Source organism: Scleropages formosus, chromosome 12 (genome assembly GCF_900964775.1).
Source record: "Scleropages formosus chromosome 12, fSclFor1.1, whole genome shotgun sequence".
In the NCBI taxonomy this organism is placed as follows: domain Eukaryota; kingdom Metazoa; phylum Chordata; class Actinopteri; order Osteoglossiformes; family Osteoglossidae; genus Scleropages; species Scleropages formosus.
In genome coordinates, this window is record NC_041817.1 from 17,312,355 (window position 1) to 17,331,109 (window position 18,755).

The following is an 18,755-nucleotide window of genomic DNA, read 5'->3' on the forward strand; positions in this document are numbered from 1 at the left end:
TCATGAAAATCTATTGGACCGGACTACTAATATCCACCCGATGGCCAATAGCTCTTCAGTGGGCGGAGACAATGAAGTGCTTTCTAGACCATGTGTTTTTCTAGATACTTCGGCTCAGCTGATGGTGACGTCAGCCTGAGGAGTGAGCGCATGTACCAGAAAAGGACTGACGGGGGGTCTGATCAAACGTACTGTACGCAGCTCCGAACCACGGTCCCCTTGCATTTTAGCAGCCGTGAAGAGAATCGGCGTTTGTGACGCAAACTCTATTTTGTCGCCGCGTGTCGTTCGAGAGTTGCGAGTTTAAACGTTAAGAACGTAATCAGACGCCCCTCCCTCCCTCGCCTCGTCGAAGCATTTCGGCGACTTTTCCCGAGCGCGAGGACTCGGCGGAGGAGAGGCTCGCGAACTGTGCCCTGCTAAAAAGGTTAGTCGTCTTTTTCAAACACCCTCTCGTGACTCGCCCACTTTAAAACTAACTGTATTTTTTTTATGGTCTCAAAAGTGTCCTGCGACGTTTATAGCTTGTGTTGTGGTGATTTACTTTAACACGCTAGAAAAGAGGCATAATAATGAATGTTACCATGGAGACACGAGGAAATAAAGACAGTTGAAAGTGATCAGAAGATTGAAGATCAAGGCACGTGGTACATGAATCAGTATTGTTGACATTTTTACTTTCAGCGGATTTAATCTTAATGAAATTGCAGCGTTTATTCGAGTTTTATTTTAGCCGTGACTTTTTCTTTTTAAAAAAAGTAAATCGGCGAATAAGAAATCGGTTTTAAACTTTCTTGATGATGGTGACGTCGCGGTGAAGGGATTTTGGAATTACGAGCAGATCTAAGTTGTTTTTCCTGCAGGCTGACAAAATCATGTGCAGCTGAGTATTTACCAAAAAAAAAAAAAAGTGAGTCGTGTGCTGTTTGAATGAGTAAACGAATTGTTTTTAGTGGATTGTCATGATAAAGTGTTTGAAAAACATGTTTGCATCGGTAGTGACGTCACGCATCTCAGAAAAGTGGGCAGAAAGGTGAGATGAGTCCTTGACAGGTGATCGATCCAGGGAGGCCTGCTTTGGGAGCCGAGCGGAGCAGCACATCCACGGCATGACTGAGGCCTCTGAGTCTGTTACCGTGGCTTTACCTCATCACTGACTCAGGAGGCAGGAACACCTGTACTTGTGTTTCTGCTCTGTCCACACGTGACACTGGATTAACCTCTCATGAAGCAACAGTCATTGACCTACTGCACCTTCTTCAGACTTCAGCATGATTACAATGGTTGTGTTTACCGTGGGTATTGTTTACCTGATTCGCATTTCTGGGCACAGTCCCCGTTTTGCTTTGCGTCCGTGTCACCGGTAATGACATTCATCTTTCAAAGTATGACTCGTGACTTCATTCCGCTTACATTTATTCATTTAGCTGACACTTTTCTGTTAATCTACTTAAAATTGCTTACCCATTTGTATAACTGGGTAAGTTTTACTGGAGTAATTTACATTAAGTACCTTGCTCGAGGTCACTGCAGCCAGAGGTGAGATTTGAACATGCGACCTTTAAGTCCAGCTGTCCTTACAGTTCAGTTGATGCCTTTCTCCAAAGCATTAGTTGTTGTGTTTTTTTTTTTTTTTTTTTTAAACCCATTTATACATTGGGGTACTTCTACTGGAGCAATTTAGGGTAACTACCTTGCTCAAGGGTACTACAGCTGCTGGACATAAGACTCGAACCTGCAACCTTTGGGTCCAAAGACAGCAGCTCTAATCACTACGCTACTGCTTGAAAATAATTTACTTTCCTTCTGACAGCACAAAAGTACTATACCACTTGTGGACCAGCCTAGGGTCCAGTCTGTGAAGTGAACCTAGAACATGCGGTGCAACTGTCAGTCAAGAGCTTGGGTTTCTTAAGGCATGAGTAGGCAAGACCAGGCTAGCAGGCCCACACTGGAAGGCTATATTAAGTTGGATAATCTAAGGCCACCGCCTGGCAGCCCCCCGTATCAGAATAACTCAAACATGAAGAGGTCAGGGTGTGACCGCGAGGGGAAATCCACCACCTACACCCCGAAAATTGTCTGATAGTATGACTTGTTTGTTGATAGCATGTTGTTTGTCCTTCACATTCAGCTCTAGGCACAGATGTTTTTCTTGCATAACCTCAGTTAATTCGTCAAGGCTGTATTTTATCCCATATCAGTATTTATTAATCTCCTTGGTAATTTACAAGGCCTTTGTGACATTCAGCATTTTGCAGCAACATGATGTATTATTGCTGTTTTTTTTTTTTTTTTGAAAGAACTGAAAATTGTTTTGCAGATGTTCCTTTGTTTTGAGTATCTGATCTTGCCTGGAAAATGTTTAAAATACATTTTTTTGGGTTGTTTGTGTAAAGAGGAAATTACTGTTAGTTTATTTATATTGAAGGAGCCCTGGCATTATTCACTATCCTTACGCAACTGTTATGTTACACATAATACTGCATAATAGTCAGTAGGGAAGATCCATAAAATAACACTACAGGTTGTAGAGTCCATAATCCACATTCTTATGGTAGCAAAATGGTGATAAATGCATTTTGTGTGGGTACTCATGTTGAGGTTATAGTTTAATTCAGTTTCAGCAGCTCTGACCCCTGGTTTCAAATATGGTTTGTGTTTTTCCTGCAGGCTCATAAATTAGGGAAGACATGGTGGATTATTATGACATTTTGGGTGTATCGCGAAATGCCTCTTCTGAAGATATCAAAAAGGCGTAAGTAACCAGATGCGACGTTGCTCAACTCTTGGTACTTGCATGGAAAGATCAGTAGTGCTATACCCTTGGCCTGACTGGCTCTTGTCCTGGAAATTTGTGTAGCAGCCTCATGTCAGACTCATTGCAAACCACAGAGAAAGGCAAAGTGCTGAAATGATTCGGTAAATATAACTTTTTTTTTAGTTTATATTTATCACAAAAAATGGAAGTTTAAACACATCAGTCCACTTGAACCAGAGTGTAGTCTTATTTGTATAGATATTAATTTTATTACATTTTTTGTTTTATGATATGGTGCTTGATTAACACTTTTCTCAAAAGAAACGTGCCGCATTTGACCCACTTGCACAGCTAAGTGTTTCTAAAGGAGTATTTTAGGATAAGTACCTTGGTCAAGAGTAGTACAGCAGTAAATTATTGTAAAGCCATCTCTGTAACATAAGTTTCTTTGGACACATGCATCACCTCTGTGAAGGATGATAATAAAGTGGTGCCAGTTGTATAAAACTTTCAAGCTGGCTTTTACTGCCCTCTGCCCACCAGGGTGTGGCGTTGGTGTGCAACTCTCCTTTCAAGGGCAGTTGTTTTTGTAGCTATTAGTTGACACCTAGTGGGTACTAACTGCCCCATCTAGGAGACTGAAACCTTTGAACATGCATTGGCCATAGTGTGGATCAGTGTGTGGGTGAAGCCCTTCACACCCTGGCTTTCTGTTGTGCACCAAGGTACAGGAAGCAGGCGCTACGGTGGCACCCAGACAAGAATCCAGACAATAAGGAGGAAGCCGAACGGAAGTTCAAGGAGCTAGCCGAGGCTTACGAAGTTCTTTCTGACAGTGAGCGCTGCTTTTAAGCCGTAAGAAGTGTCCGCACCGCACCCACTTTTCTCACGTGAATTTAGTGACCTAACGCAGCCTCTGTTCTATCGCTTTCCAAGGAGACAAGCGAGAGGCTTACAACAGGTATGGCAAAGAAGGCCTCTTCAGCTCAGGTAAGTCCAGTTGCAGTTTCTTCTCTCCTGTATTTCTCGCTGCTGCAAGAGGTGTGAGAATCAAACACCCTTGCTCTTGCAGGCTCCTCCAGTCCAGCAGACTACCCAGGCTTCACCTTCACATTCCGAAGCCCAGAAGAAGTGTTCAGAGAGTTTTTCGGCGGCGAGGATCCGTTTGCTAGCTTCTTTGGTGAGCCTGCATGAATAGTGGCATTATAGCCATTAGTTTTGGCTGTCATTTTAACTTGCCTGCTTACTGGTTGGTTGCAGAGCCACCCAGCTGGTCCTTTTTAAGGTTATTCTGGGGCATGATTAAAGTCTACTAAATAATGTAAGGACTGTAGCCAGACATACCACCATTGACACAGACTGACCTCTGCTTCCTGAGAGGGAAATGAACGCCATGGCCGAAGCCTGAATAAATGTAACTTTGTGCTCACTGGGAAACCAGTCTTAAGAATTTTGCCTGATGAACATTGCTTTATGAACACATCATCTCATTCTTCACATTCTATGCTCTCCCCCCCCCCCCCCCCCCGCTTGCCTTTCCTCTACTCTTCAGATGACTTCCCCTTCAGCAGGATCCGAGGACATTCGGGGGCCTCGCGATTTGGACCAAGTCGTTTCTTCTCCTTCCCCTCTGCTGGAGGTAAGGGTTCACTCTAAGGTAGAATCATTCATGATTTGTATTGGATGGCCAAAAAGCAGGTGTCTCTGAACTGAAATCCATGAACATCTGATATGACTAAAAAGAAGTAAATTTCCCTGATAGGAAAATCTTGTTTTTTAATGCTCCCAAGTCATGACATCTTTTTCTTAATTAGACTTCTTTTTTTCCTGTTTTTCAGTGGACTTCACCTCTTTTTCTTCTTCCATGGGAGGAATGGATGATATGGGGGGAAGCTTTGGAAACTTCAAGTCCGTCTCTACTTCCACACGTATTGTTAATGGGAAACGCACCACTACTAGAAAGTGAGCCCCTCTTTTTTTTCCCTTTTTGTCTGTTAGATTTGCAAACAGCTGTTGGCTTGAAATTAGCTGTGATGTTGCTGGTAATCTATTAATTTTTGTTTTGGCTCACAGAATCAGAGAGAATGGCCAGGAGAGAACAGAAATTGAAGAGGATGGAGTCTTGAAAGCTGTTTTAATCAATGGTATACATCTCTCAGAACCACTGCGTCACCCAATCATCTCTTAATCGTATTTGCCTCCTTTTATCTGCACCCCTCTTTGCAGTTTCAATTTCTAATAAATTATCATGTTTTGGCAGTTAGAGAAGCATGGGAGCATTCCTAAGTCTGTGTGTGTGCATGCACTTTCCTGTGCAGGTGTGGAGGATGAGATGGCCCTGGCCTTAGAGCTGAGCCTTAGAGATCAGCAGCAGATGCAGCAACCGCGCCTGCAGCACCGGTCCGGCTCGGAGCACTCCGGTTTCCGTGCCCAGGCTCCAGCTCAGCGGTCCTACAGCTCTGCGCCTTTTTTCTCCCACCCTGAGGATTTTGTGGATGATGAGGATGATGAAGCCCTGCAGATGGCCCTCGCTTGCAGCTTATCAGAGGCGGACGCACAGAGAAGAGCTGCATCTGCAGACATGATTTCAGGTGCCGGGGATGGGACCGGGAAGCAGGGAGGCTGGGCTAGGGAACAGAGGGCTGGGGACAGATACAAAAATGGGGAGGTATTCGCTGATCAGTATACAGCACGCAACGGGGGAACGAAAGCCGCGGCACCTGTCGAGAAGAGGGCCGCAAAGGGTATCGGTCTCCCGGCATTTCAACGGGGGCAGAGCGCCAGTTATCCATCCGAGAACAAGAAATGCAGGTGTGTGGTGTGCTGACATGCATGGAGGACACAGCCCTCATGCAGCAAGGTAACTTCCTGCTGCTGTGTGCCATAGCTGCGTGATTGTTCAAGGAGTTTGTCGGGATGCAAGGGAGCCGCTAATAACGAAAACATCTTGCATGTAAATGATTACTGAGTGGGTGGAAGGGATCCAGTCACCTTGTCATCTTGCACTTAGTGAACTATGCCTTTGCCTCCTGCATCCCATTAATCTTGCGCTGGTCTTTGTTATGGGTGAATATGGTGTACCCTATAGTGAATACTTTCTAATAATTTATACATGAGAAATCAAGCATGAGCTATGAAAACTGCTCAGTTGTTGTGTGAACTTATGTATCCACTTTGTTCCTGCTGTGTGCTATAATTTACCGCAATGTCTATGTACATGTTCTTGTTTGGAATGGAATCATTCTTCAATCTCAACTCTAGCATGTGTGTTACAACACAGAAACGGAGCCCTAGTCCCTGTGGGCTGTGTTATGCTGCTGTTTAGTCTCAGCTGTCATTCTGAAGTAGTTACCTGGATAGCATCACAACATGATATTTTAGGTGTCACACGTGTTTCTGCAGGTTTGAATTTTGAAACCCACATTCCAGTCCTCAAAAGACCACTGCGATACTGAGTATTAATATGGTGATGGAGTTTCTGTGTCACCTGCAGAAAGTGCAGTAATGCACAATTGCTGCTGTTAAGCAGCTGTGCCAAGGATGGTGTTGATTTTGCTGATTGTAGTGTGGTATTATGAAAAACAATTTTTTTTAATTTTTATTTTTATAAACAAAAGGTTTAACAACATGCGAATGGACATGAAAGCAATTTGTCAGCTGTGTTAAAATGATTTAGCTGGTCCTTGCGTGGCAGAAATTAATTTTCTCTACCCCCACTATTGTGTTTTTTTTTTGTAAACGCTGCCTACGTGTCGTTTGATACGGCTGTGGCACTAGTGTCCCTGCTAGTCCAATAGGTAAATTTGTTGCATAACGGGGTGGATGAAACGGATGAAATAGTGACCCTAAGATCAGCTATTTCTTTTGATGCTGTTGTAGTGATTGCAGTTTGTGTCTTTGACTTACCTGTCAGCTACTAAAAGCAGAAAATCAGGCTGGCCAAATCTACCGCTCACTATATTAGTGGCAAGTCGTTTTAAAACCTAGAAAAGCGCTTAAACCCGTATCGCCTTATAAATGAATATCTATCAGCAACACTGTACAACAAAAGAAAATCTGTGTCCTTTGCTTTGAGGGAGTGCTGGCACATTAATGTAATAATGCACAATGCTAACAAGTAATAAAGTTTTTGAGGACTAATTGCTGCTTTTTTTTAACTTAAAACAGACATGAATACTTTTAAGACGTAAAGGGGATAGGTGGGGGAAAGGCAGGAGGCAGTTGTTCAGAAGTTTGCTTTTGATAATGACTGTCGAGTTATTACTAGCTCCATGTGGTCTGTTTCTGGTCTGTTTCAGACTCCGACTTCCAGGCCTTCACTGGCTGACTGGCTACCGCACCCCTAGAGGTAACACTTTATTCAAACTGCCATATATTTTAGAGCAGATTTCCTCTTGCTTGCCCTCCACTTTCCCTAAACTTCTTATCGCTGTACAGCATGTGTTTGTCTGCAGCACAGATTACTTTAAGTGTTGTGTCATGGGTTAGAGAAATTGGGAATGTTTTAGAATGCAGTTGCCATAGTCCAAAGCTGAGAGTGGCTAAAAGATACGGTAAGCTTTCCAATTGCACATTTCTTAAAATGTACAGAAAATTGTGCTACCATGTCAAGATCACAAAAATAATTTGAGGGGGAAAAAAAACCTACAAAATAAAACACAGATTAATAGTTATTAGTAATCCATTGAGATTTTCAAAGTAATATTTGTTGACAGCGTTCAAAAAGGTTCACAGGAAAAACTGATAACTACAATGGGGTAAAATAATGGCAACAGGGGTGGCACAAAACCCTCAAACTCTGCCTTTTTTTTTTTTTTCTCTCCCCCCCCCCCCCAGTGGTCCCGATGATACATTGATGTCTGTTTGCTCCTGGCAGGCAGAACCCCACGTGAATTGTCCCCTGCCACTCAGACCTGACCTGCTGATGGACATTTTTCAAAGTTTTATTTGGAAAACTGAAGGGGGAAACGATTATTGCAATAATGTATTTAATGGTTGGGTGTGTGTCTGTGTGTGCGTTTATTTATAAGCTGTAAAACTGGAACTTTTTTAGCTTTATAACTTGCATCATCTGTTTTTGACATACTAGGCTAAAACAGTTGCGCTCCAAGACAAGGCGTGGGTTTCTTACCATTCATTAAGGCATGAGTATGAGGACTTAAAACAAAGTAACAAGCACAGCTGCAGCTGACATACTGACTAGTGTTACAAAACTGTTTGGAAAGAACAGAAAAAGTAAAAATATTAAAACCCAGGTTCCTTGCCTATGTTGGAGGTTCATGATGCACATGAAACATTCACAGGACTGGATGGCATTTGACTATGAGTAGAGCTCATGCTCACTGACTGTATATCAGCATAGTAACAGGTCATGTTAAAGACAAAACCAAGTGCTCGTTATGCAGTTGCATCACCTCACAAACTTTATTCATCACATGAAATTACAAAATAAATAATTTTTCAATACAATTTAATTTTTTTTTTTTAAAGTTTTCTCATTTGCTACAGGAATACAGTGTCACTAGATGAGTCATTCAGCGTAATGAGGACAGTTCGATATGAGTCAAGCACCTGTGTTGGGGAGGCAGGAACAGAGAACACAAGACATGTCTACACCTGACTATGAGTGGCTGGAGACAGGAGGTGATCCAGCTGTCAGAAGGGACCTCCGCATCATTTACAACCTATCTCCTGCACCATATACTCCCACCACTACCTTCCCACTTTCCATCTACCATCACCTTGTGCCCAAACCAGTTTTCACCTTTTGCCAGAATGCCCATCTCCCTTTATCTCCTTAATCCATGTACTCGATTCTGCTGCATTCTATTTTTTCAATTCAGTTATTTCCCACCTCCCACTACCACATCCTGTCTGTAATCTCAGTGAGGCAGTGTTGCCTGAGGAACCTTCTTAGGTTTCACATAGCAATCTGAACAAAAGTATGTCCAACAGGACTTTGGACACAGTTTTCTCCTGCTGGTATTTTTTTTTTTAACTTTATAAATACTGAACATTGCATTTAAGAAAAATAGGTTTGTAGTTAATTAGAATCATCTTTAGGTGACCTAAAAGCCAAATGTGAACAACGATAACAATTATTAACACGCTTGCTCAACAATTTGCTGGAGGGAGGCGTAGCAAACTCGGGCACTTCGCCACAAGCTAGTCCACTCATGCAACCCGCAACGCACTACTGGACTCTTTCAGCTCTTGCTGGAGCAATTCCACCATCTTCGTTTTGTCTCGCTTCCCAACAGTGGGTAAAGAGAATTTACTGACCCCTGAAAAGGATGTTTACCAGATACAAAGGTGTGGCAACTCTATTGAAGAGGAAAAATAATGCCAATACACCCAAAGCAGCACACCAAAGCCAGAGAAGTATAGTTTACCCTGCGTGGTGAAACTGGGCTAAGAATTAATCTAGTGCATTCCAGGAGGTGCAGTTAACAAGGAGAGCTCGTTTAAAAATATAAGGCAATAACCTGTCGACAGAACTAAAGGGCAAAGTATTTGTGATTCTGGATTGAGCGCCTTGAGAAGACCACAAACAGACCAGAGTACCTGAAAGACACTGGCAAGAGGGGGTAGTTCTTTACTGTGAGTAGGGAAATTGAGAAATAAGCTGGTGAAATCCTGGGTTTGTACCCTTTAATTTGTACAAACCCAGGTTTTATCTGATTTCTTCTTCAAGGAGCTCCTGGCGAAGTGTATATATATATATATATGGAGGCTTTCAAAGCAACAAAAAATGAAGTGCCCTGAGGCATAGTCGCTCTGGTTACCTGGAAATACAGCATGTCATCCCAATTGGGAGGAAACTTTTAAGGAATCCCAAAATGTAAGTTTTATTTATTATTTGAAGGAAGAAAGCAGCTGGGAGGTGTTTCCCCTGATATTCTGCAGACAGCCCTTGTGACCGTGCTTGTCTGGATATGCGGAGGGAGAGGAGAACAGATATGAAGAGTGCAAGTGGAGATAATTTGGCATGAGCGGGACAGGGTGAGTGGTAGCTCACTGGGGCAGAGCTTTGAGAATGGCGTTGACCTCCTCAGCCACAGCGGTCAGGGCGAACTCAAATTGGTCCTGTGGACAAACATACCGATGGCATGTAAACATTTGTGGCTTATTCACATGTTGGGGTCTCCACAGAGACAAGGAATCGTAAGATGGGCTAATGGACTGAGTACAGGTCACAGGTGGGGCACTACAGTGATTGTGGAACCCAAATGAGCGTGTCACAGTGACTATATGCTAGTGCAGAGGTCTTCCTGCCTGGTTTTATGTACAAATTCAAACAAATTGAGAGGGCTTAGAAATGTAAGTCAGTGATTAATTGAGGGCGGCTAACAAATCATAGTATTGTGCAAGTTCCAAACCTACAACCACCTAAATGTGTATATTTTAGCAGCTCTCTATATTACATCTTACAACATGCATTTCACTTTAAGAAAAGTTTTACATACAGACAATTGTAAAAGCAGTTTGTCCACTATTTTCGATGACACATCACATGAGTAGCTGCAAATAGAATTGGGCCAGATGGGAAATATACTGGTGACTCTGACAGACTAGTTCACAATAATGATTGTGGCCATCGGACAAAAAGGGCTGGATGCCCCTGGACTAGTTTAAATAAAAAAAGACTCCCTTTGGTCCTTTGTTCAAAGAAATAAAGAACTACTAAGCCAAAAAAAGGGTATGTTCAATTGACACAGCCATAATCAGAGAGTTAGGAACATAACTTAAATGTACACGATGAATGCTAATGCTGAGCAGGTGTTGTGCATTAATAGCCATCTAAAAATACATAGAGGTATGTAACCACCAGACAAGTCTGGACAGCAGAACGCCTATTTCAGCAGCAGGAAAATTCTTTTCAGTACATTCTAAGCCCATTTATCTTATCAAGATGTCAGAAATACTTCTATAAAAATGAGCGTTAATTGAGGCCATTTATAGGGCGCACCCTGTAGAGTTCTGCGAATGTTGAAATTAGTGCCATTTATACATTAAATGCGCATGTGTGAGCAACCCAAGTATACATACATTTTTAGAACTGACATTTAGATTTAACATGAAATCCAGTTAACTAAAACACGAGATCCCTGATCAAACTGCGGTGTTTGCTTGTATGTGTTACCCCCGACCTAATAATTATTAGACTGGCAATAATTTCGACTGAATGTGACACAAGAGTAAAACCAAGTTAAAGTAAACGCCTTGTATGAATGACATCTACCGGTTTCCCTGTCTGGCCGGGAGAAGCAGTACCTTTGTGCGCACCATCCCAGGTCTCTGGTCACGAATATGCTCCAGGGTAGCAGCAATGTCAATCTCCTTCACTCCTAGCCAAGACATACACATTGCCACGTATGAACGTGCTCAGACGCTATCGCTATAATTTTACCACGAATGTGTTTTCTTTGTTTTCCTATAAATGTAAAAATTTGCCTGGAAATTTGTTTCTTACCATTTATATGTTAGTCCTGTTGTAACTACTGTGATAAATGATGAACTGTATACATTCCGAAGGAACAAGTAACACTGATCTAGAGGAACTGTCTCGCACATGGGATATTTCATGGGGTACGTGACAAGATTTAGCACGCAATCGTATCCAAATTGAACGCCTGGTCGTGCCGCAGTTCCGCACAATCCTTTCACAACACACAACCGCTTCCGACCGACGGGAACTCGCGGTGCTCCATCTCGTTTACGTTTTTCACTCCTCGCACGAGACAAATGCACGTTTTGCGGGAGAATGAAACGGCTTTCGTGACTGCAGCGCTTCCAAAAAAGCTCCAATTAATCAAAGACCATTCACCGAGCAGTTTACCGAGCCCAAATGTCAATGACAGAGCTAAACAATAACACTGAATGTGATTCATTGCAGATATTTTACTTCATGTCTGGGGTGAATCATCTGAATTTGTCAGCAGTGACATATTCAGCAGAGCACTGCTTTGTGTTGCACATAATGGTAAAAACAATGCATCTCCCTTTGGCTGCCATCGCTGCGCCGAGCAAAGGGGAAAAGAGTCACCCAAACTCGTTCTGATTTGTTGCACGGGGACATGTTTTTTATAGCACAGAAAATTCCAAATTATGTTGTTGAACGGCAACAAACCACCTGCGTACATCATTGTACACCTTCGGGTCGCTTTTTAATTGCCTCACGTAGGAAATGCTGCAGTCGTGAAAGTTCTGCTACATTCTGTAGAAAAAAACCCTGTTGTCTGACAGTTTGCAACAGTGGCAGGAAGAAACTAATTTTTAAAAACATGGGGTTATAGGGGATAGCACACAGTGTACTGAAAGCTATTTCATAAAACACCCAATGATACTGCTTTGCACTGGCCATGAAACATGAGTAAATACACATTATTCATTTATTTTAGATATTTAATAACGCCAATCTGAGCCGCACATTTATGCATAGAACGAAAATACCGGACTTGGCTGTTAGATGCTCTGATGTACAGCTACAGGGACACAAAGGACATGAGGTATGAGCCAGCCAGCATCGAGTCCCTCCCTCTGTATTTTCCTGCTTCTTTGACAGGATGCAATAACGCAATCAGTACACCTGATAGGAGTGAGGGCGCTCACCTTTAGCCATGCGGTTGAGGACCATGTCAATCAAGATGTAGGTTCCTGTCCTCCCGGTGCCATCGCTGAAACGGATGGAACACAGGAATCAGAGGACCTTCACAATCACAAGGTCATAAAAGACATGGATTATGGTTTCATTTTTCCTTTTCAAGCAATTCTTCCTCGGTGTGGCGTCGCTGATTTGACCCACCTGCAGTGCACAATGATTGGGCAGGAACGGCCTCTGTAGCACTTGTTTACCTTCCTGGGCAGAGAGATAGAGAAGGGAAGGAAGAGGAGACAGAAAACAGGGAAGAACGAAAAAGAGATAAATAGAGAGGCACAGTACAGGAGCGGAAAACGTGATGTGACGAAAACTTGGGTAACTACATGAAACGTGGAGGTGCAGCATACTGTAAATGGTTTTCTTAAATCGGCCTGAAGGGGGAGGTGCAGAGAAGGATGAGAGCGAGTGTTGCCAGGGGTTTGGAAGGGAGGGGAGGGGAGGGAAGCGTCACACAAAACGAGAACCCTGACTGGTGCGAGCTTTGCTCCGGGCTGCACGCAGGCACGCAGCCTCATGAGGGGAAATAGGGAGTCTCGGAGCAGAGGGCCAAAGGTGAGACCCAGGGAGGAGGAGAAGAGGAGGGAGGGAAGGGGGAGGCGATGGATTGTCCAGCCAGCGTCGCTCCTGCTGCAGTCACACCTGCCAATGATCATTTTTGTGACTATGCAACTGGACCCAGACTACTAGCTGCAAATCACAAAAATGACACTGACAGATGTGGGAACTTACGGGCCCCGCTGGCCTCCATCGCGGAGTTACGGGAGGGGGCCAAGAAAGGGACAGGAGACAGAAGGGGCCTGCAGAGGAGCAGGTGGACGGAGACCGACAGAAGGGGAAAAAACAGGAGGAATAAATGGACAAAGAGATAGCGAGAGAAATGGGAACTGATAAAGAGAGACAGCGAGGAACAGCGACAGATGTGCAGAAAGAGAGAAAGGAGGGGACGGGGTGGTGATGGTGGGACTTAAGCCAGAGGTGAGGACTGAGGAAACAGTAAAGAGGAAATGTGGAATTTAAATGGGGCAGAACTGATTTGTCTCGGAACCAGTTACCTTGCCTGCAATGCGGAGTGGGGGTGGGGTGGGCGGGGGAGGGGGGAGGGGCAGACCACACGCCTATGGCCTTTGAAGGTTTAGCGGGGCTATTTATATAGAGTGCAGGAATAGAGATCTGGACATCTGTTGAGCTGCGGGACATTTTGTAGGTGAGTGGGAATGAGAGGAGTGATTGACAGTCGCTTCACAGTGAACGAAGCGACTGAACCTTAGAAGGGTTGTGTGCTCAGGACACGATCGTTGCGTGAGGTTACAGGTGTGGCTGCACGTGAGCCGCGGGGCCGGCCTGACCGTACCTGCGGAAGTCCAACAGGGGGCGCGTGGAGGTCGGGATGCCCTGAGCCGGCCAGCTCAGGAAGTGAAACTGTGTCAGGGTGCGGGTCTCCTGCGTCTGGACGTTCTTCAGGTAGAAGCTGCGCACCAGGAAGTCGTTGCACCAGATGTGCTCCGAAACCAGGTTCACCTGATGGGTGTGGCAAACAGGGTCGTGGCTCAGTGGAAACGGGGCGAGACCAGCCTTGAGTGCTTACAACGTGCGGACGGCTTCTGAACCGGGCGGTCACCTCGTAAATGTGGTAAAGGGAGGAGCCCTCATCCGGCCAGTAGCGCTCGCACTGCTTCTCTCCGTCCTCGACCAGAGCTGTCATCATCACGATCACGGTACAGCCGCTCTCCCATACCATCTGCAAAACAGCATACAGAAGAGGTAAAACGGTCACTCTGCGCAGCGCAAGAGTGTAAGAACCCGGAAAGCCAGCAAAACCACGTACTGTTTCACATTCACCTACTGCCACATTCAAACTGTTATACATTCCTTTCTATGATCCAGATACACTAATGTAAGTATTTTATAAGGCACCTGGAAAAGCAGCTTTACAATGGAAAGATATATATACAACAGAATAAATTTTATTGTGTACAATAAAAAGCAATTTAAAACAGACGTACAATAAACAGGCGCATTAAAAATGACGCACGATACGGCTGTGTTTTACCGATATAAAACTTGCACAAAGTATCAGAACTGCACTGCAAGTAAAAAGTACCGTATTTCCACACGGAGACGCAAAAACACACACCGGAAAAATACAAGGCTCTATATACCTGCCAGAAGTCAGCAATAGTGTGTGTCAGGGGTCCCTGGGTGGCGATGTAGGCAGGCATTCGAGGGTCATGCTCAATCTAAGGAGGGAGGAGGGACGACAGTGCAGCGAGAACATTACTCTGAGGGAGTACCCACAATCCACTGAGCACATTACTCTCTCAGGATGAGAACCTCCCCTCCTAACGCAGCAAAAGTCATCACTTTGCTCATCCGGAGTACATCAGTGGGAAGCTGACTAGCAGACCTGTCAATCGACTCATGTGATCTTGGACCCAAAAGCAATGCGAGCACGTACTATGGTGCTGGCGTTGATGTAGTCCGTCCTGGAGGGGTTGATCTCGGACTTCAGCTTCACGCGGGCGTGGTCATCTGCAACAGAGCAAGATGAAGGGAAAGCAGAAGAAAGCGGAGGAAGCAGAAGGAGGAGGACTGGGAGCGCGTGAGAAAGACGTGCAACTGAAACATAAAGGGGACGGAGTAAGGAAGAAGGATAAAACTCACAGGGCACAAATTCGGGGTTGCGGTTCTTCTTGATGTTGCTCTCGTTCTGGGCGGTGGAGACGGAGCTGGGGTCAGCCTGGTACGAGCACAGAGCTTCCCATTCTCTGAGCAGACGGTCCTTGTTCTTCAGGTGGTCCTCCATGTAGGCCTAGCACCAGGAAGGATGACCTTGTTCACTTGTACTCCTCATTTCAAAATAAGAGCAAACACGTTCACGAGAGAGTTCTTCTGCGCCCAGCGGCGCTTATATCACGGGACGTTCCACGTCGCACTTCACGTGCTCTTTGATGGGCTCAAGCCTTAGACTAGACTAACCAGGATCATGTGGCCGGTGGAGATGTCCATGTTGGACTGTGCGGGCTCCTCACACCAGGATGGGGTGCTGCTGTGGGAGCTTGGGCTCGGCTGGGGGGCATCGCTGAACTGGGAGGACACGCTGCTCACTCTGGAGGTGTCGGTGCCACCCCCACCGCCTCCACCGCCTCCAGCTCCACCCCCACCTCCTGCGGCCCCCGCGTCCTGCCGGCCGAAAGAGGACTTGGCAGCCATGTGCTGACGGCACAGTTCCTGACGGAGGGGCGCACAGGTGGACGCAGCTGAGTTTCTCGCTCCCGAGGCATCCCGTCGCACGAAATACCCCCTTACCGAAAGCACCTCTGCCCTCCCACCCGCCACTTCGTGTGCCCTCGCCGTTCTCCCTCACCTGGTAGTCGTAATGCGTGTCAGCGCCCGCCTCTGGTCCGAGCCCCAGCTTCCCAGAGGCCAAGTGGCGGGCGTGGTGTCGCAGGCATGCGATGGTGAACGCCGCCACCAGGATTCCGCCCACGCATGCTACGCCCACCAAGGTGAGGAGAACCCAGCGCGAACTGTCCCGAACCCGCATCGCCGTGGGCGCCCCTCGACCGTCACTCCTCTGTAGAGACGGAGTGAAAGAAAGAAGGTGATTTGATAGCGATTGTCGATGGCGCAAGGGGGTGCGGTGGCGCAGTGGGTTGGACCGCAGTCCTGCTCTCCGGTGGGTCTGGGGTCCGAGTCCCGCTTGGGGTGCCTTGCGGCGGACTGGCGTCCCGTCCCGGGTGTGTCCCCTCCCCCTCCGGCCTTACGCCCTGTGTTGCCGGGTAGGCTCCGGTTCCCCGCGACGCTGTATGGGACAAGCGGTTCCGAAAATGTGTGTGTGTGTGTGTGTGTCGATGGCGCGTGTGGACATGCGTGACAGGCAAGAGCAGCACTGCACCTAACCCACAACACAGAGACGTACCTGCAGGAAAGCTTAGGCACCCCCCCCCCCCCCGGCCACCACCACCACCACCACCACCACACTAAACACTTTGAGCAACACATTACCTCTATATATCTGTTCTTCCCGCTGTTGATAGGAGGACTGTGCCACTGCACAGATCTGTTGCTATTTATTCATTTAGCTGACACTTTTCTCCAAAGTCACTGACAATGTTAGCTTTGCACACTACACACACACACACACACACACACACACACACACACACACACACACACACACACTGTCCGAAACAGTTTGTCTCGAGCGGGGTCACAGCGAACCGGAGCCTAACCCGGCAGCACAGGCCGCAAGGCTGGAGGGGGAGGGGACACACCCAGGACGGGACGCCACCCCAAGCAGGACTCGAACCCGAGACCCACCTGGGAGCAGGACCTGGCCAAGCCTGCTGCACCACCACGCCCCCCTGGTTTGCACACTAAGGTTCTTCCAATTTTTCACCAATCTATACAGCTGGATAGTATTCACTAGAGCAATTGAGGGTAAGTACCTTGATCGGGGGTTTTACAGCAGATGCAGGGATTCAAACCCAGGTCCTTACACTGGAAGGCAATGGCTCTATCCAGCACACTTCCTGATGTAACACAATGTGTGCGAAAGTGTGAAAACAGAAGCAGGCGTGCTGGCCACTGCTTCCCAGAGCAGCCCTGTGTTAAGCAGCGTTGTGGGCTGTGTAGCCTGCGACCTAAGACAGGCACATGGGTCAAAGGTGAGCCTTCCTCCCAGACTCCCGATCCCACACCGCAACCGAACGAAAGCCCTACGACCCTCCCTCCTCCAGGTGACTCGGTTTGAGGAGCGTCCGTGCGGTCTCTCCGCCTGCGCCGGAAGACGGCCTCCCCCGGACCGCCTCCTTTCTCTCTTTTGTCTCTCGCTCTGTTCGAGTAAACAAATGAGGCGTCACTGGCGCCGTCAACTACTAATTACCCAGACAACACATATACACAGCGCCACGCGCCACCCTCCTATCCCACAAATAATTAGCGAAATTCACAGCCCCTCCCTAACCCACCCGCCTTTTTTAATTACCGGCATGTAAACTATTAAAGGCAGGACCCCCCCCCCGCCGACTTTCCATTCGCTCCGAGTTAATGAGTAGGACATCCCCGTCCTCTCTATAGCGCTGTCACTCAAGCCTGTCCGAAGCAGAAGAGAGAGAGCAAAGGACAAAGAGCTGGCGGTGCACCCCCCACCAGAACCCAGTGGCGTTTCCATGGTATCTGGGAGTCTCAGTGGGGCGCTGGAGAATGGGGCCTGCCGCTGCCATGGCAACAGCCGAATGCTCCATGTAATCCCCGTCCGGCAGGAGGAGAGGAGAGGAGAGGAGAGGAGAGGAGAGGAGAGGAGAGGAGAGGAGAGCTGTGCTGCAGTGGGGCTCAGTGAGGGAGAGAGGGAAGCGGCACTACTTTCTGTCCCCTTCTTCCTGCTCTACGCCTGGGTGCTAGCATGTCACACATGCGTGTACGCGTCAGGGTGCCTGGACCGTGCATGTGCGGCAATCAGTTGGGGGGGAAAAAAAGGCCACAAACTTTCAGTGGATGGCAACAGGTGGTGTGTAGTGTGTTACAGCAGTCTGCGTGTTACCGTGTGTTACAATACTGGACACAGTCACACTCACACACATATACACACACTCACAAAGGGATGCAGAATGCAGCTAAATCTCTCCGGAAGAACAAGTGTCTTTTTAGATGCTCTGTGTTTTTTTTCCCCATTGTTCTACATATTCAAACGAGTTCCCTTCTCAAAGCACCTCTGCTCCTTCTCAAACCCTCATCCTGCCTTCTTCTCCTCCATCTGTTGCTCTTGTGTCCGCTACCCTCCCACCCCCCGGCTCTCCGCTACCCTCACCTCACTCTCCTCGCCTGATTTTTGTTATTTTTTCTTATCCTATATGAGCTCTCTGTCCTTACCCTATCCCCCCCGTGGAATGTGTGAAGGGCGGCAAGCGTGCAACTGGGCTGGTTGGGGGGGAGGGGAGGGGAGGGGAGGGGAGGGGTCTTTCACCTGCTCCCCCAGCAGGGCCCCAAAAGGGAGACCGACAGCCGGGCCAGGACAGCGGCTCTGAGGGAGCCAGGAAAAATGAGCCGAAAGTGGACAAGGGGACAAAGGCGCACTGGGCTGCCGGGGCTGGCTGACAGATGCAGAGTTCAGGGTGAGGGGGTTTGCAGTCTGTGGAACAAGGGGGTGAGGAGGTGAAGGGGCCAGGAGCAGAGCTGAGGAAACCGGGTAACAGAGGGTGGAAGGGCGTGGCAGCAGGGGGCCCGGGGGTTAAGTAATAAGAGGGACGGGGGGGACAGAAGGGGTGAGAGTAAAGGTTATGAGAGAAGAGAATCGCAAGTGCCGAAAACTCAGCGAAGGACAAAGGAACGGTC

The 18,755-nt window shown here is 47.0% G+C and overlaps 2 protein-coding genes across 5 annotated transcripts in view; one reads left to right on the forward strand and one right to left on the reverse strand.

Moving 5' to 3' along the window:
- Positions 1-130: 130 nt before the first annotated feature.
- LOC108920683 (dnaJ homolog subfamily B member 6-like) lies at positions 131-8,075 on the forward strand. Of its 3 annotated transcripts, none has more exons than XM_018729613.2 (11): positions 131-427; positions 2,674-2,758; positions 3,487-3,596; positions 3,698-3,751; positions 3,834-3,941; positions 4,314-4,400; positions 4,600-4,723; positions 4,835-4,905; positions 5,080-5,352; positions 7,060-7,109; positions 7,638-8,075. In XM_018729613.2, the coding sequence occupies exons 2-10, from the start codon at positions 2,694-2,696 to the stop codon at positions 7,086-7,088; spliced, it is 921 nt and encodes a 306-aa protein (XP_018585129.2). In that variant the 5' UTR covers positions 131-427; positions 2,674-2,693; the 3' UTR covers positions 7,089-7,109; positions 7,638-8,075. The 3 variants fall into 3 exon arrangements, with proteins under 3 accessions (XP_018585129.2, XP_018585128.2, XP_018585127.2); XM_018729612.2 differs by having other exon boundaries at positions 7,598-8,014; XM_018729611.2 differs by lacking the exons at positions 7,060-7,109; positions 7,638-8,075 and having other exon boundaries at positions 5,080-7,053.
- The window catches only part of LOC108920681 (receptor-type tyrosine-protein phosphatase-like N), a 30,838-nt gene continuing 19,665 nt past the window's right edge, over positions 7,583-18,755 (reverse strand). Inside the window, exons 13-23 of one of the 2 annotated variants that reach the window (XM_018729610.2) lie at positions 15,787-15,996; positions 15,399-15,602; positions 15,084-15,231; positions 14,878-14,951; positions 14,582-14,659; positions 14,041-14,160; positions 13,774-13,940; positions 12,567-12,620; positions 12,374-12,438; positions 11,036-11,109; positions 7,583-9,847 (exon numbers count right to left, since the gene is read on the reverse strand). In XM_018729610.2, coding sequence (XP_018585126.2) covers positions 9,776-9,847; positions 11,036-11,109; positions 12,374-12,438; positions 12,567-12,620; positions 13,774-13,940; positions 14,041-14,160; positions 14,582-14,659; positions 14,878-14,951; positions 15,084-15,231; positions 15,399-15,602; positions 15,787-15,996 — 1,266 coding nt within the window. In that variant the 3' untranslated portion in view covers positions 7,583-9,775. Of the gene's footprint in view, positions 9,848-11,035; positions 11,110-12,373; positions 12,439-12,566; positions 12,621-13,773; positions 13,941-14,040; positions 14,161-14,581; positions 14,660-14,877; positions 14,952-15,083; positions 15,232-15,398; positions 15,651-15,786; positions 15,997-18,755 lie in introns of both variants that reach the window. The other variant, XM_018729609.2, reaches the window with a different exon arrangement.